The sequence below is a fragment of the Hetaerina americana genome, unplaced genomic scaffold (genome assembly GCF_022747635.1).
Source record: "Hetaerina americana unplaced genomic scaffold, ioHetAmer1.1.p SCAF_5, whole genome shotgun sequence".
NCBI classification, from domain to species: domain Eukaryota; kingdom Metazoa; phylum Arthropoda; class Insecta; order Odonata; family Calopterygidae; genus Hetaerina; species Hetaerina americana.
Genome location: NW_027287095.1, coordinates 43,713,590 through 43,731,649, shown reverse-complemented (window position 1 = coordinate 43,731,649; position 18,060 = coordinate 43,713,590). Strand labels below are relative to the sequence as shown.

At 41.9% G+C, this 18,060-nt stretch overlaps 1 protein-coding gene across 1 annotated transcript in view; it reads left to right on the top strand.

Annotated features, from left to right (window-relative positions):
• The first annotated feature begins 110 nt into the window (after positions 1 to 110).
• Positions 111 to 18,060, top strand: part of LOC139693645 (uncharacterized) — a 36,273-nt gene continuing 18,323 nt past the window's right edge. The window contains exon 1 of the mRNA XM_071591880.1: positions 111 to 1,214. Coding sequence (XP_071447981.1) covers positions 111 to 1,214 — 1,104 coding nt within the window. The remainder of the gene's footprint in view (positions 1,215 to 18,060) is intronic.

The window sequence follows — 18,060 nt, the reverse complement described above, 5'->3', positions numbered from 1 at the left end:
CCAAACTTCTTGGCTCCCTCGCATTCCTTCTGAGGTGCAGGGACAAAGAAGTTATACCTAGATTCGTCAGCCTTCGACCCCCGGTGAATTCACCGGCAGCCAGACGCATCATGAGACGAACCAGTCTCGCTTTACTGCGAGAACGGATACACCACCATAGGAGTGCCCTTGATGACAACGCAAAATGCCTCTTGGATATCCACCTACGATTGGCAGCCTGTCTTTCTCCGACTGACTGGGATTTCATCGACAGAACCACTGCAGCTCAAGGGGAAATGCTGCTCCGCAGGAATACAGAGAGGCAAAAAAAGAAGTACGAACGACTGGATATGGGAAAGGAAGCCGTTCCTCCTCTCGATCGTCAACGACTCGTCATAAACCTTACCGGCACGGAAATTGATGAATCAACTTCCCTGGTCCTTGCCAAAGGATTAAACTTTGCTCCGACTCCGAGATCCATTCCCTACCTTGATATAGTAGGGAGTATTGAGCAAGCCATCCGCAAACTCCCCCTGGAGGAAGCGGAAGAAGTTAGGGGAGAAGTATCAATGGTCCTTAAAAGGGCCGTGGTACCAAAACCCAACATCACGAAGGGAGAAAGACGCGCTCTGATTTCCCTGCGTAAGAATCCTGACGTAACAATCCTGCCGGCAGACAAAGGCAATGCAACCGTCTTGCTGAACACGGACGAGTACCACCAAAAAATTCAAAAGCTCCTGGAAGATCCAGCATACCGAACCATCAACCGTGACCCCACGGATGCTATAGTAAGGAAGACATCCGCCCTCATCAAGAAGACGTTGCAGACGCCGGAGGCGAGCAGAAACCTAATTCCACAAGCGCCCGTTCCTCCGAGATTATACGGACTGCCAAAAGTTCACAAGGAAGGTGCTCCCCTAAGGCCAATTGTGAGCGCCATAGGGGCTCCCACGTATGGCTTGGCAAGGTACCTGACAGGCGTCTTGGCACCCTTGGTTGGATCTTGCGAACACCACATCAAGAACTCCGCTGAATTCGTGCAGACGCTGAAGAATATTCACCTAGAAGACCGAGACATCTTAGTGAGCTTCGACGTTGTGTCACTATTTACCAAAGTACCGGTCAAGGACACCTTGCTACTCCTTCAAGCACAATTTGATCAGCAGACTGTCGAACTCTTCCGCCATGTCCTCACCTCGACGTACTTCCTCTACAATGGGAAATTCTACGAGCAGGTGGAGGGGGTCCCCATGGGTTCTCCTCTCTCCCCAGCCATCGCCAACTTTTACATGGAGGACTTTGAGGAGAGAGCACTAAGAACCGCTCCATTACGACCGAAACACTTTTTTCGATACGTGGACGACACCTTCGTCGTTTGGCCACATGGACCGGAGACCCTCCACGAGTTCCTCGGCCACATGAACGGCATACATCCTAGTATCCAGTTCACCATGGAAATGGAAGAAAACAGACAGCTACCATTCCTCGATATTCTCATTGAGAGAAGGGAGGACGGCAGCCTGGGTCACAAAGTATACAGGAAGCCAACCCACACCGACCTGTATCTCAACGGTAGCAGTCATCACCATCCGGCACAAAAAAGGGGGGTTCTATCCACACTCATACACCGGGCAAGTGCAGTCTCCGACAAAGAAAACCTTGAAGCGGAACTACAACATCTGAGGAAGACCTTCCGGCAAAATAATTACAAGCCTCGGGAAATCGATTTGGCCCTTAAAAGGGCCTTCGCGGGACCTAAGGGTAGGAGAGAGGAGGAAGAAAAGCCAATCGCCAGAGCATGCATCCCGTTCACATCTTCAGTATCACACAAGATATCAAGAATACTGAAAAAACACAAGGTGGAAACGATTCACAAACCACAAGGGAAGCTAAAATCTTTCCTTGTCACGGCCAAAGACAAACGCGGAATGAAGTCATCGGGAGTCTACCGAATTCCCTGCGAGTGCGGCAAAGTTTACATCGGGGAGACGGGCCGCACAATTGAAAAACGCCTAAAAGAACACCAGAGATGCATACGACTCCACTACCCGGAAAAGTCGGCAGTCGCCGAACACAGTATCACCCATGACCATAGAATCGACTTTGAAGCCACAAAGAGGCTATGTCATGCCAACGGTTATTGGGACCGCGTGGTAAAAGAAGGAATAGAGATCCGACTGGAGAAAAACAACTTAAACCGAGACACCGGCTTCCAGATAAGTAATATTTGGAAGCCGATACTAAAAAAGATGAGAAACACACGGGAACAAGGCCGATTGACCGGAGCGGGCCGAAGAAACTCATCCGACCAATCAGGCCACACCTGACCCACGCAACATGTATAAATACCCGGCAATTTCCATGCTCTGCACTTCAACCCTGAAGACGATGGCAGAGTCAGCCATCGAAACGTCGGTACTCCGAAACCTGACCCGGTTGGAAACCCGAGAAAAATTCCTGAATACTATTCGCCGGGAAAGCCTGAGATCCTTCATTAGCCACCAGAGTATATGCAAATTTGCACACCTCGTCAACGGTTGTTTTTGAGCTCGTTCTCTCGGCCTAACAGTTGCACTACTTGTATTTTAATACATTTTCCTTTTTAAATTTTTTATTGAATTCTAGATTTAATTGAAAAGTTGAGCCGAATACGATAGAATTCCAGAGTTAAGTTTTTTGGAGTGTAGAATTAATTTATGAAAAATTTAGTTTGCATATAACTTCCGAAAATCGAGGGAAGTTGCTTTAAAAATGCTCCGTCACTGCCATTGGATATAGCTGTAGTAATAAGCTGAAAGTGGTCGCTAGTTAACTATATAGTGATATTAAAGATGTCCTACTTTCTTGATTTAAATTTCTGGTTAATAGATATAACCAGGTTTTAAGTAACATTTCAGCATTCAGAAAAAAGTTTACATAATAAAACTGTTCTTTTGGGATGAATTGCACACAGCAATCAAGTCCAATATAACGATCATCGTGTCCACCCCTGTTTTATGTCATATGCTATGTAAATATCCACTTTTTCGGTGACGAGGGCATCTGGCAGTAACCAATGATGACCAGTTAATAATTAATGATTGTTTCGATCCATCTTCGACTCCATTGCCAAGCTTGAGGTAAAATGCGGATGAACATAGTAAATAATTATATTTTTTTCCATTGATAATAAATTATATAAATTCCATGATTAGAACACAAAATCAATGATTCAATTGATAATGGTTTTAAGTTTATTCAAAATCTTAATTTTTATAGAAAAAATATTAGCTTGAATAAAATTTCATCTGATTCATGTTTGACTGCTGTGCAGGCCTTTTGAAAATTTCTCGGCTATGATTATTACTGCAGTCGAATAATGTAAGATGATGCTTTACTGTTTTAGTTCAAAGCATTGAATTGCTTTTATTCTCCCTTTAGCATCACTATAGATCCAGATTCCACTTTCACCGGCTCATTAATTTTTAAACCTAAACGAAACATATATGCAAATAGGATAAAATAATAACTGAGCTTTGGGCACGACGACCTTCGTGCATCACTTGGACCGTGAAATTTCATTTCATCGCTTCCCGCCAAAACACGGTGTAGCAGCACAGTCGCGCCAAGGCTTTGCAATGAGTCAGTTCCGACAGCAAAAAAGAAAGCGAACCGTAGTAATTTTGCCATATTTCAAATGACAAAATAATATTCATCCAAATTCCACTTGGAAATTGCCCAATTTGTATATTACGCCAAAATACGTTTGGTTATGTAAATGTCTACGCATCGTCATACAAAGGAGGAGAGCCTCATTACCATCCAGTTCGAGCCATATTATGTTCTTGATTATTTATATTTTGTAGAAATCTTATTATCAATCTGATAATTATTTATCCTAGGTACTCTCTTGTTCTTGTATTGATCTTTCTCGCGGGATCTTCCTTGAATTTTCTCTTCTATTATTTCTATCTGATTAATTATGCCCTTAGGTGTGCCCAGTGCATCTAGTTTCTCTTTGACGCTGAGTTCTCCATATGATTCTTTCCTCTTCTGTATATGTACTTCCTCGTTCCTGTCTATCTATTTGATCTTAAGCGTTCTTCACCAGACTATGTTTAAAAGGCTTCTATTCTCATTGAGCTTCTATTCTTCTCTGGTCTACCTTTTCAATATTTCATGTCTCTGATTCGTGGAGCATCATGCTCCATGCGAATTTTTTGACGAACTGCTTCCTTGTTTGAAACCTAACTAAGAGGATTATTCTTCTGGCGCTGTAGTCTGATGTTGAGGTAGAGCACCAGTTTTTTTAACATTTGTGTTCTATCTCAACATTGTCCAAAAAAATTTTATGCCTTGTCACGAAGCTTAACAAAAACCTTTGGTAATTAAACTTATCAAAATTTGCGCAAAAATGTAGTTGTGTAAATTACGCTTCTTCTTGGTTTTAACTGAAGACTTAAATTGTACACATTTTGATATTTCTTACGTTTAAAATTACTTTTTAACTGAGCATTTCTAATCGAGCGATTCAACTAAGCGAATCTATCTTTCAGTTACCAAGAATGCGCACGTTAAAGGAATCCTGTCTATGTTCAAAACTCAACGAAAAATTGAAACGAAGTTATTATTTGGATTGAAAAATATATCCTATGTCATTGGCAAAACATTCTGTTGACAAATGCGATTGTTTGTGATTACAAACGGTGAAGCGGTAGGGAATGATTAAGTATGAATGCGAAATATGAAATCCTGCGTGAAAGAATGAAGGTGAATAGATTAGCAGAGGTCATGATGAAATGGAGAGCTTTGACAAAACAATCAATCCTATGCTTGGCATACTAGGCTTCTGAAGCAACCCTTCTGGCTAGAGCTGAAAAAATTTCCTGTGGTCACATTTGTAAGTGGCTCGTGTTTTTCTGAACCATTCCATGGCCAATGAAAAGAGGGAGAATAAACCGATTTATCTCCCGCTCGCTCCAAAAATGGTGGTAGTCCTGGCTCCGGTGGTACGAAGTTTATTTGAGCCATGGATTCACCGGGGACAGACTGCCTCTTTATTTCTCTTCCTCCTCTCTCCTACGACTCCAGCCCCCTCTCTTCCCTTAACCGAGGCAGGCGTTAGCGTGTCTTTCTCCTTGAGCGCTTCCCTCTCTCTCTTTCCCCAACTCTCGCCATCCTCTCTCCTCGCGAGCACTCGACTGTGACCACACGACAGGGGAGGGAGGGGGTAGAAAGAAGGCGAGCGGAGGGTGATAGGAACCAGTTGGGGATACTACGTATTCGGAGGGGAGGAGATTAACGGATAAATAGTGAGAGAAGTGGGAGGGTGACTCTTTGGGGGGGATGAGTAGAGATAGGGAGAAGAGAGAAGTGGGAGGGAGGGTTATTTGTTGATTAGGGACTCCATGTACTCTTCTGTTGTTTCTTTGCCATCAATGCATCACTAAAATGCACGAACCGACTTCTACTGGATGAATACAGCCATCTAAGATGAATGCTGATATGAAAACGTATTTTATTAAAATTCTGAAACCCAACTGAACAATCCAACTTAATTCAGTTTAAAATCATTATTTTAAAGCTTTGAATTAATTATTTCCAGCTACAGCATGCGGAAACATCTTCATTTTATCGCTGATAAGACAATATGAAATGGTCAGGTGAGCGTACCACCTATATATTATGCTTGTTTACATCATAAATATTATCCTACGACATATTTCCTAAACGTATTGAAAAAATTGTTTATTTAATTACAGGTTATCAATATTTTTGAGGGCATTTCGGAAAAGAAAGCTTCGTGCATTTGCAACAGCAAAAACTTATCGGCGGTTATTCGCAGGAAACTAAGAATACAGGAGCAATCACCTCCGTCCCTAGGGGTCTCTCCAATGTTTCACGCGGTTTTCCCCACCGTCTCCTTTAATCTTCTTATTGGGAAATATCCTTCGTTGGCCACCGGACCTCAAGCTTGATAATTGAGAGATCCCCTATAAACTGAAATAAGGAATTGAAATTCTTACAGAATGATATTTTTAGGAGTTAAAAGCATATTTCGCTTCGTTGGAGGATACATTTCTCGTTTTAAGAGTCCTTGGGTGAATTTCGAAGGGAGCGGAATTGAGGTGAAGCGGTGTCCTAATCGGGGAAGGTGGGAGGAGCAATTTCGAATAAAACCCGTTGGCATAGGGATAAGGTTGTGCGAGGGGAGGGAAGGAAGTTCTCCCCTCTCCTCCATCTCACACCACACTTTCCAGAGCGCTTCCCTCGCTACACGTTTCCCTCTATCATTCGCTCTCCCTCCTCCTAGGTTCCTTGAGCCCACACCCCAGCGTATACCCATTTCTCTCCGCTTCCTCCACACTCCCTTGACTCGTTATATTACTACTTCTTTACAGCCATCCGCCTATCTCCTCCCTATCTCTACCAGCCTTCTCCCTCACATCCCCGCACCTCCCACCCCTCCTGGCCATTACGCCACAACCGAGTATTCTCTCATTTCAAATTCCCAAAATCCTAAACACCATGATGAATCATGGGAGTGTTGAGAAAAAGCAAGATTTTTCTCCGATTGACTCGACGAAGTAAGAGGCTACAAGTCATGGTCTGCTCACAATAACTTTTGTCCAATCCTTCACTTGACGTTTGAGCCCCAGCGAAAAAGCTGGCGACGCTGTGCTCGAAACACGAAAACAGTTTCTCCACAATGTGAGATTCTCCTTTTCATATCAGCTGCATTTTTTTCTGTTCTATCGCAATGCAATAAGTTCGTTGTGTAATATAGTGTAATTAATTTTGTTGTGTTTTTCATTCCAATCCATGTTATCAACATTCGCGAAGCAAAACTTTATTATAAGCATCGAAACTCTTTGAAAAATTGGGCCAGTGAAAGATGAAAAATATGGTAATATTCCACTTGTATTTTCCCATAACCTATTGATTTCGACGAATAACCTCCTCTAAAATCAAGAAAACTGCAAGATATATCTGTAAATTCGCAATTTAACGCTTTTTTTCTGATATTCCTTTGCTATGAAGACCAAACGTCAATGCCTGTCGTTTTGCGGGATGTTCATCGCCATCAAAGTTTAATGATCCTAAAATTAGTATCAGTGTTGAGGCTGTCTGTATGGCTTTACTCATGTTAATTGAAAACTCAATAATCTTCCAGATTTATTGAATTACTCATACTTAAGAGGTTTCGATGGTTTCATATCCTATCAGAAGAAGAAAACGGTGGGAAGGAATGCAATTAAATGTTTTTCAATGAACAAAATTAAGATTCTAGAATTATTTTCTGTGCGTCTACAAATTATTATCTTCTTTGCTACTGTATACATTTATCCAAAACTGCTTATTGTTGTTGCCTCTCATAGCAAAAATCATGTTTTTTCTTCTTTCATATTTTCTCCCGTTCATAGCTCCATACATCATGTACAATTTACTGCTAACGATAGTGCCTCAGTGCGTGGTTATTATTTTTCCTATTCATATTGTCAATAACTTCCTTAGGTACAATTCATCATACCACTGAAAAGAATTCTTGGCAAAACTATCGGTTACTACAACCACATTTTTTCATTTGGCATTATTGTTCTTATTTTTTTAGGAAATTTGCACAATTGAAAAATATTGCCTCCTTTGGCCTGAATATTTGAACTCTCCAACGCTGTGTCAGCAGCTAGCGGTCTATGCAGTGGGTTCACCACCCCCCAACTAGGAACTTAGTTTGCGTGCCTTTTTCTCCTAGACATACGCTTGGACCTCCATCTAGAATGCGTTTAGGTTAATGAGGAGACGAAAGAGCACATCGGTGCCCGCGTTCCCGCTGCCCGGCTCCTCAATCACAATTTGCCCCTCGTTTTCACGTTAAGGCCCCGCCCTTCCTTCACTATCCCCGACTCAACTTCGACCCCCTCCCCTTGACTCTTCACCCCACGTATGCGCTCTCAGACACCCACCTGCCTTCCTCTCATTTACCCACTCCTGTCCTATCCCCTTCCAGCCCTCCAAAATCCTCAACCCCTTTTCATTTTCCCCCTGCTCCTCTTTCCCTTGCCACTTTTTCTACTCTCTTCCGCCGTCTCCCTGAAACACCCTCCCCTCTTTCTCTCTCTCCCTCATCCCCTCTTGCTCTCCACCTCCGTTTTCCCTACCTTATCTCCCTCTCACTGTCTCGACTTCCCACAGAGCCTCAACACCTCACCCTCCTCTCTCCCCCACCACACACGCCCAACATCTCCACCGATCGCATAGTCTTACACGTTAACTCTTTCGGTCTAAGTGTGGGAAAGACTTTCAATGGGGGCGAATGCTTCTTCCTCCCAATGCCTACCCGCTATAATGTCCAACATTTAACGCTCTCCATATCTTATTTCCTTTGCGATTTTCTAAAAATCTCTCTTTAATTTCCCTGCTTTTCGTTCCTCCCCAACAAAAAAGTTTTGGGAATGGCGTGACCATCATATTGGCGTTCTTTATAAGACGAACGTCAATTCATAATAGCATTAATTCAAATCATAATTATGATTCTGTGATGTCCACCTTTCACTTCGTATCATCGATGTATTGCGTTATCTGTAAACATGCCATTTAAATACCGATCAATTCCTTCCTGCCCCCTAACATAATGCTTTTAATAACTTTGGTGTGCGTATAACGTTGTTATATCATTTATTATTACATTGCTATATCATGTATCATTGATGCGTATGTGTATTACGTTGTCCCGACACTCTTGTTTATGTTCTGAAATACAGTGAGTGTCGTAGAGGCAATATTATCACCAATATAGGTTTACGGTTCAGGTGAGTTCAATATAAAGATAGAATAATTCGAGTTGCATAAAATTGTCGGTTCTATTAGTAATACCTTATTTGGCACTTAAATTAAAAGCATGAAAAGCGTTAATTGCGACTGTAGCTAGATTTTATTTTCAATTTCTTGTCAACAGCTTCACCTCTGGTCCAATGACAAGTAGCTATACCTATGCAAGAAGAAATATTTGTCTCGTAAAGAACTTCATTTGCATAATTATAAATTTAATAGAGTATGATTAAATAAATTAATTTTCATATTATTTTATGACTAATTCTTAGATTTTCTGTTAGGGAAAAATAATAATTTGCTAAAATAGGACCTCATGAATTAGACAAGATAGTTCAATCCTAATTTTCCTCGAGTAAAAGTTGTTCTAATATGTCAGGTGTTTCTGGCTGGCTAATATGCGAATTTTCTCTATCAGGCAAATCAATTGGGAATCAAAATTGATAAAATTCAAGTCTGAATAGGTCCCTGCTTATCGTGTTACTTCTTTCGTCAGCCTTCATCGAAGATAACGTATTTATACAAATAAGTAACGGAATTATAAAGATCTCTGTGATAAAGTTTATATTTCTCCTTTAAGCGTATTAGCCCCGTTAGCATTTGCGAAATGACACGCTTTTATAAGTATGCTAACGAAACTGCCCAGCCTTCAAAATAGACGACGAGTGTAGTTTGAGTTAATTTTTTAGGCATACGATATCGAAAAAATCCGTGCAAAAAATACGATATTTTTCCACGTGTTCACGGTTTTTGTCCTATAAATTCGGAAATTTTCATAATGTTTAATACACATAAAAACTATGTTTCATACAGGGTCTGAGCCAAAAATAATTAGTAGAATAAGTCCCAGAAAAAATTCATTTCTGATCAAAGTAAAAATTACTAAAATTCTTCAAAATAACACCTTGTGTATCTACACACCGATGCCAGTTTCTCTGTCAGTATCGGTACGCTTCCTGGATGGCGTTCAAGGTAGCCGTTCGGGGGTATCGTCACGGTCTCTCTGATGTTATCTAGTGTTCCAAAATGGTCACCTTTTAAGCTCTTTTTGATTCTTGGGAACAAAAGGAAGTCCGGCGGTACCACATCAGGGTCATAGGGAGAATCGGGATGTCCCCTGTACTTTGCCAGGTGCTTGGTCACGAGGAAGATGGTGTGGGAAGGCGTGTTGTCATGGTTCAGCCTCCAGTTTGCAAACCCCCTTCCTGACGCATTGCACTCTTTCCGTAGTCTTTCGAGGACTTCCACGTAAGGCTTGCCGTTCAGTGTCTGTCCCTGAGGCACAAACTTTTTAGATAATTTGATCTCAAAAGTTTACTAATATTTAATGAGGTGACGTTAGCGAAAAACAAAACTCACTAAAGTTCTTCATAATGCATTTAATCTATTCCTTATAAATTTCCATCGGTGTTACTTTCTCATTCAATATGAGAAAAAAATATGGCCATGAAAAGCCAACCTGAATGAATTAGTAAATTTAACTAACCCCTCTTAGAAATTTTAGCGTAGCGTATACAAGTTAGCTTTTGTTGGGAACTCGGTTGTTATTTAAGATGGCTTCATCTAGGTCCCCTGTTGCCATGCTCGAAGGCACTGGCGAATGCGCGGCTTTAAGGGCCCGTATTGTCATGCTGGAGAGAATGGTGCGGGAGCTTCGATCGGAGATCGCTGGCCGGAGGACTCCCCTCAGGAGAGATGGTGCTCGGGGTGGGAATACGAAACCCCGCCACGCCCATATGGGTGCACGGATTCGTCCGAATGCAACACGTGGCTGGGCGATTAGAGACCTACCCCGTGTCCCATCTCCCAACGAGGGAGTGTCTCACGTCCGTAGGTCGGACGATTGGAGGGTCGTCTCTCGGGGCAAGGGGAAGGTAACGCTGCGGCGTGGATTGGACTCTGCGGAGGCAGATACCATCCCCGTCTCCAATAGGTACCAGGTGTTGTCGGATGTCAGCACCACCGTACCTGCAGCCCCTACCCCTACTCCGAGGGCACTGCCTAGGGTAAGACGTCAGGGAACGGGAAGGGAGGGAATTGTAGTAATAGGTAGCTCGAATGTCCGTCGTGTAATGGTCCCATTGAGGGAAAGGGCGCGCCGCGTAGGCGCCGATCAACGGGTGACCGCCTGGTGTATACCAGGTGGAGGAGTCCCTCAGGTGACGAAGGCGATCGAGGCGGCGGTCAAAGGCACGAAGTGCTCTAGGCTGCAGGTCGTGGCCCATGTGGGCACCAACGACGTCACGGACCGTGGATCCGAGGAGGTCCTCCGTTCCCTTAGGGAACTGAGCTCCGAGGTGAAGCGCGTCCAGGGCGTCGAGGGGGTTCGGCTGGGACTAACGGTCTGCAGCATCGTTCCGAGGGAGGATCGCGGGTCTCTGGTTTGGAGCCGAGTGGAAGGCATAAACCAGAGACTATCGAGATTCTGCTCGGACATAGGAGCCTCCTTCGTCGACCTGAGACCAACCCTCCGATCTTGCAGGACTCCCCTTAACCGATCTGGGGTCCATTACACGGCGGAAGCGGTGAGTAAGGTGGCGGATAGGATACTCGACCACTGTAGGCCTTTTTTAGGATAGAGGGCAGGTCACTTAGTGGGTCAGTAACATCTGGGGATAGCGCGTATAATATTATTAATAAAAATATTAAAGTCACCGACAACACTGGCATTAATTTAGAAAGACCTGTGACACGCACTTCCCCACAAAGGCGTCCTAAAATACAGTCAGGCGCAAATAAGGACGTTATTCAACATCAAAATAATTTAACTATACTTGTTATAAATTGCAGAAGCCTCAAGAACAAATCAGCGGATCTAGAACACATAATCCAAACTCATTCCGCTGATATAAGAGGGTCATCCGGAAAGTAGTACCCGTTCGTGCCGCATGAAGTGCTGACGACGCGAGTAGCCGCTGGACGAGGTCAGATAGCTTCAGTGGCTTGTCTGCCTTCTCTGAGCCAAGTTGCGTGACGCTATCATTGCCTGTGTTGTTTCTGTGATTGTTTACAATGTTTAAAAAATTGAGAACGCCGCCAGTTGTGAAGTGAGGAGTGAATTTTCCTGGAATTTCTCTTTGATTTCTTGTTATATGGTAGTGCATGAATAGTATGGTTTTGAACACCAAAGAATAATAGATAATTAAAAATATGAACATACATAACAAAATATAAACCCGCGCATACAGAAGAGATTATTTGGGATACTTTGATGAGAGATTTTAAGTGGAAAACACTTGCCAACAGTTGGTTTTGGTTTATTCTTGAATACGAAGTCTGTTAAAAAAATATCGCGACTTTTGTGTTTATTCGAAAATTATTTATTTATCCATGAAAATATCTATTTTTTCCCCTTCAAAGTAATCCCCATTACGTATCATGCACTTGTACCAACGTTTTTTCCACCCCTCAAAGCACTTCAAAAAATCATTTTTTTTTTATCTTGTTCAGCTCCTGCAGACTTTATCTCGTCAATCGTAGCGTAGCGTCGTCCTTTCGTGGGTCTCTACAGTTTCGAGAACAAGAAAAAGTCACTGGGGGCCAGATCTGAATAAGGTGGCTGCGGCATCATTAGTGTGTTGTTTTTGGCCAAAAGTTCACACACAAGTAACGATGCGTGAGCAGGAGCGTTGTCATGGTGCAAAAGCCAATTTTTGTTCTTCCGCAAACCCGGGCGTTTGTGGCGGATTGCTTCGCGTAAATTGCGCATAACTTCCAGGTTATATTCCTTACTTGCCGTTCTACCCTGTGGCAAGAGCTCATGATGCACCACGCCCTTTCAATTGAAGAAAACTGCAAGCAAAACTTTCACATTCGACCAAACTTTGCGTGCTTTTTTCGGTCTTGCCTCGTGCTGCAGCTTTCATTGGGATGATTGATCTTTAGTTTCTTGATCATAACCCTAAGCCCATGAGTCTTCACCGTTTATGACCCTCTGGAGCAAATTTGGGTCGTCGCGGACAGAGTCCCACACCTCATTAGCAATCTTAATGCGTTGCTGTTTTTGGTAGAAATTTCGCGGTGGCCCGTGTCATACCCAAATCATTGGTAAAAATCGAGTGGCACGAGCCAATCGATATTATTAGGTACTCAGAAACTTCTCTAACGGTGATTCGACGATTGGCCAATACTATTTTCTTCACTTCATCAATGTTTTCGTCTGTTATACATATCTGCTTGGATTTCCTGGATGAAATCCCGAACAGATCTTAGGAAGAGTGTTCTACGGTTTTTTTCTGAGATAAAGTATAGGTTTGACCTAATGGTGTTTTTACTCTGCTGCTGGTAACCATAAGATTACGTATAGGCATAGTTCATCAACACATCTGCGGTATTTAAGTTTGGCATGGATTTAAAATTAACTCTGTTTTTTTATGAAAGGCCAAAATAATTTTTAATGTTCATCAGATTATATGGGCAGTATGATGAAACTAGATGTTATTTATTGTATCCTGTTCAGGAATTTCCCGTTTTACCATTTTTGCATATTCCTTTTGCTCGAAATATCAATTCTTTGTATTAAAAACCCTTTGCCATGGTGGAGGTAATCGGGGACAGACAAGATGAAGCTGGAGAGAAGGAAGTGGAAAATGGAAAAATATTAAACAATAAAATAATTGAGTCATCACAAAGTCATTTTTCAAAATCTTGCTTCCAAACATAAGTGAGCCAACCATTCCCTTAGTGGTCTGCTCGTTACCTCCTCACCGGAAGGAAAGGAGGGTGGGTGTTATTACGGCTTCCTGACTTGGTTGTGGGAACCACTTTTGGCAGGGTAGCCATAAGTCCGCATTGGAAAATCGCGATTTTTCAGTTTTTTATTATTTTACGACCCCGCATTTTAGTGCAAATAGGAAGTGTCCAAGGGTTTTTATCCGAGATGAAGTATAGGTTTGGCCTAATAGCGTTAGAAAAGCCCTTCGAAAGCAGAGAATGCTACACTCTAGGGTAAAGAGGGCAGGCGTGAACACATCATCCCCTGAGAATAAACAATTATGGGACACATATAGATCCTCTAAAATTGAAACCAAAACACAATTACGTAGCGCTTTACTGGACTTTAAACGCAAAGTACTTAGCGAGCACTTGGACACTGACCCCAAAGCTTTCTGGTCATATGTTAGGGAAGTAAATGGGAGTAAACAAACCGTGGCTTGCTTAAGGGATTGTAGCAATATAATTCATACAGACAGTGAGGGTAAAGCTAACATCCTAAATTCATTCTTCCAAAGCGTTTTCTCGAATGATGTTGCCACCGCATATCTCCAAGAAACAATACATACTCCACCCATGGAAAAAATAACAGTGGACCAACAAGGAATTCTAAAATTGCTTAGCGAGATTAAACCCAACAAATCCCCGGGTCCCGAAAATATACCAGCTAGGGTGATAAAACATTTAGCTCCAAACATTGCCCCGTACCTTGAATTTATATTTAACAAATCCCTCACAGAGTGCAAAGTACCTAAGATTTGGAAAACCGCGCAAATAACGCCTATTTTTAAAGGTGGTGACAGGGAGGATCCCAGTAATTACAGACCTATATCTCTCACTTCTATCTGTTGCAAAATCTTAGAGCACATAATTGTCAGTTCAATAATGAGACACCTTGACAATATTAACTTTTTAAGTGACAATCAACACGGATTCAGGAAAACCCGCTCCTGCGAGACCCAATTAGGATTATTTACACATGATTTACTTTTATCGGGTGAGAGAGGTAGGCAAGTGGATGCCATCTTCTTAGATTTTCAAAAGGCATTTGATAAGGTCCCACATGGTAAACTCATTCATAAATTAAAGGTCGCGGGTATAAACAAGGGCGCCATAAGTTGGGTTAAAGATTTTCTTTCAGAGCGGGAACAGAGGGTAGTCCTTGATGGCGCTAGTTCCGACAGCGTTCGAGTCACGTCGGGGGTACCTCAGGGAAGTGTGATCGGGCCGTTGCTTTTCTTGATTTTTGTTAACGATTTGAACCGCGAAGTGAAAAGTAAAATTAGGATGTTCGCGGATGACACGGTGATCTATCGGGAGATATCTGGGGATGAGGATCGTTTTATTCTAGAGCAGGATTTAGATTGCATTACTAAATGGTGTTCTAACTGGGGATTGACTCTAAATTATAATAAATGTTCAGTGGTAAATTTCTTTAAAAGATCAACGGGATTTGCTTACAAATTAGCTGGAGGTGACCTAGCAGTAGTTGATACGGTAAAATACCTAGGTGTCACATTCACAAAAGACTTAACTTGGGGGACTCACATACGTAAAGTCTGCGGTCAAGCATATAAAAAATTGGGATTCATTAGACGCATTGTCGGCAAAAGTGACTCGAAGGTCAAGGAACGTTGTTACCACGCTCTTGTAAGGCCTCATTTAGAATACGCATGCAGCGTGTGGGATCCGAGTGAAAAAGGTCTCATTCGGGAAATTGAGAAGGTTCAACGCCGGGTAGCCCGTTTTGTAAAAAATTCCTACGATAAAACGCAAAGCGTCACCGAAATGCTCATGGATTTGGGGTGGGAATCATTGGCTGAGAGACGATTCAATGCAAGATTGAAATTATTAAATAAATTTAGATCCGCATGTTTCAGCACCGAGGTCTCGCAAATTATTCGTACTCCTACATACATTAGTCGCTTGGATCATGCATATAAAATTCGGGAAATAGATGCCAGAACTAGCCGACTCAAGGACTCCTTCTTCCCACGGACAATACGGGATAGCAACTGCAGGGTTACAGATAGCAAAAATTCCACTTGCCACCCTCAGCGTCTAAAAAATAATTAGTTGTATTTAAATGCATGCTCTTCCACTAACCTTATGTGTTTTGCTATAATAACCCATTCTTTCCGAATGACTTCATTCATGTTCTGTTCATCTGTTTTTAAGTTTCCCTTTCAATCCCTCGTCCCTCTCCGCGGGGGCAAATTCCTGCTACCTGCAACGTTGGGTCCCATTCCCTGCCTTTTAGAGACTCTTTGGGGGTATAGTGTTTCGTGGTGCATTTTCATGTGGTGTTTCAATTTCTTGCTTGTTGTGTCCTGGCTTCCGTGTTGTAGGATGTCTTTCGTGCTGCATCATGGGGTGCAGTTTTTTAGTTGTTTTGCGGTTTATGTGTTTGCATGAGTATTGGATGAAGGGATTTTTGCATGAGTGTGTGCGCTGCTGTGGGTGTAATTTTCCGTGTTGTTTTTTTTTTGCATGTGGTATTTTTCCTTTTTACGGTTGGTGACCTAACACCCCCCGCCACACGCCCTTGCGGCGGCTTGCGGGGTATTATGTAGATGTAGATGTAGAATTAGTAATGAAATGCCTGTGGCTACTTGCTATTCATTTTTCTTTTGCAAGTGCTACCACATAGCTTCTGGGAGTACATTTGTATACTGAAAAAGTGAATACGACAGTGGTGGGAAAAATTATTACACCCAGAGACAATGGCCAACTCGAAAATTTCAGTAAAGAAATAATCACCAATCTCAATACATTACTGACAATAAGTGGTCAAGACACCACTATTGATCCGTGAAAACGATACGCCTCCTGTTCACTAAAAGTTTAAAGGATATCTAATACTCTGAAGCATCCCGTATTATTAATGAATTAATAATGATTCGGATTGAATAAGTATGGAAATATCCTGGAGGGTAAGTATGAGATAAATGTTTCTGCATGAATAAGCCGAGGAACAGTTGAACCAGGCTGTAAAAACTCAACTTTTCCATTAATGTTTTCTAGGACCTAATGTCGTAATTACCAAAAATAGTGGATACTTTTCTAAATGGAGAAAGATTCCAATCATAATGTTTACGGAGCGGAATCGGGGCAAATGGAATATAATAAAGCATATTTTTTTTTAATAGAAAAAATATGGAATGCTAGATTAACTCTTTACGCCCTTGTGTAGGAAATTGAAACTAATTTTGAAAACAAGTACAATTTATCCCATCAAAACTTAAAAATACTCAATACACCGTATCACTTTCAGTGATACCACCGACTCTGCCGGAGTGACCGACGTTGGTTCCACTCCTCCCGTTGTCGTCTGAATTTCCTCTCCCAATTTGGCGAATCGAAGTACTTTTGAAGTAGTTAGAAGTACTCGTTCATGCAGGTAGTAAATTGAAAGATTAGTTGGGCCTTCGCCCTTGAAGTTGAATTTCCCCTCTTTTACTCTCACATAATTACGTAACAACATACGTACTATATGAACATTATAATATAATAATACACCAACGCGCCCTTGATTTGTGTCCACTTTAGCTTTGATCACTTCTTCACAACGTCCTATTTTCCGGCACATTCATAGGTTTCCGAGAACGTAAATCTTCACCATTCGAAGACATTTTCCTAAACAACCCTTCAAATTTTTCAAATCAATCACTTTTCTTCTACTGCACGCCTCGGTCTCGTAGAATGCTTTAATTAGCATTTTTCCTGCACAAATCATGATGAAAATAACTCAAACATTTTTTGACCTTGTCTTGTCCTCGAAGTTGACAGAAATTGTCCCAAGTAGAGTTAAATTGTGAGGTAGCTTCCTTTGACTTAATCCATTGCATAATTCTCTGACTATCACTTCCTTTCGCAATTTATCAGTCGATCTCCGACGGTTGATTTTCTTCCATAGCTCAGAAACCCATCTTGTTTCTCTTACCATATTTTAATCACCCAGGACTCCTCCCGCACGTATCCTACATCAGGAGATCTTTAGACCGTCTTCACTCCCATTTCCCAAATCCGGATGACGTGGTATATTCGAGATATCAGAAGGCGATTTTTTCCACGATCTGCGGAGTTCAGCAATTTATGATGAGTGCACAAAGCATGGCATTCTTACTCGTGGAAAGAAATGTAGTTTTGAGAGATAGCTTTGAAATGGGGAGTTCAATCTTTGTTTGTTTTTTGATAGCATGGTCGTGATTTTAGATGGGTTGACTTATTTGAAATTTAGGAGGGTAGGGTTTCGTGAGCATAGAGTTGTTGTATCATGTACAGATGCGTTAATAACTGCAGTCAAATGTTGAAATAAAATTATTGAAAGTCACTAATAAAGTCAATAATTCCATCTCAATATGTTATGTAAATTCCACAAAATTTCCCGGAGAAAACAAATTTTAACTTCAGTGAAACATTTGCTATATTTGTATCTTTAACCCTGCCTAAACGGGGATTTTGAATAGAATATATGGGCGGTGATACGGACGGCATGCCTACAGCCTGTATAAGCTTTTAGCCCCTAGCCCCTTTCAAGAAATCCACATAGCATAAAAA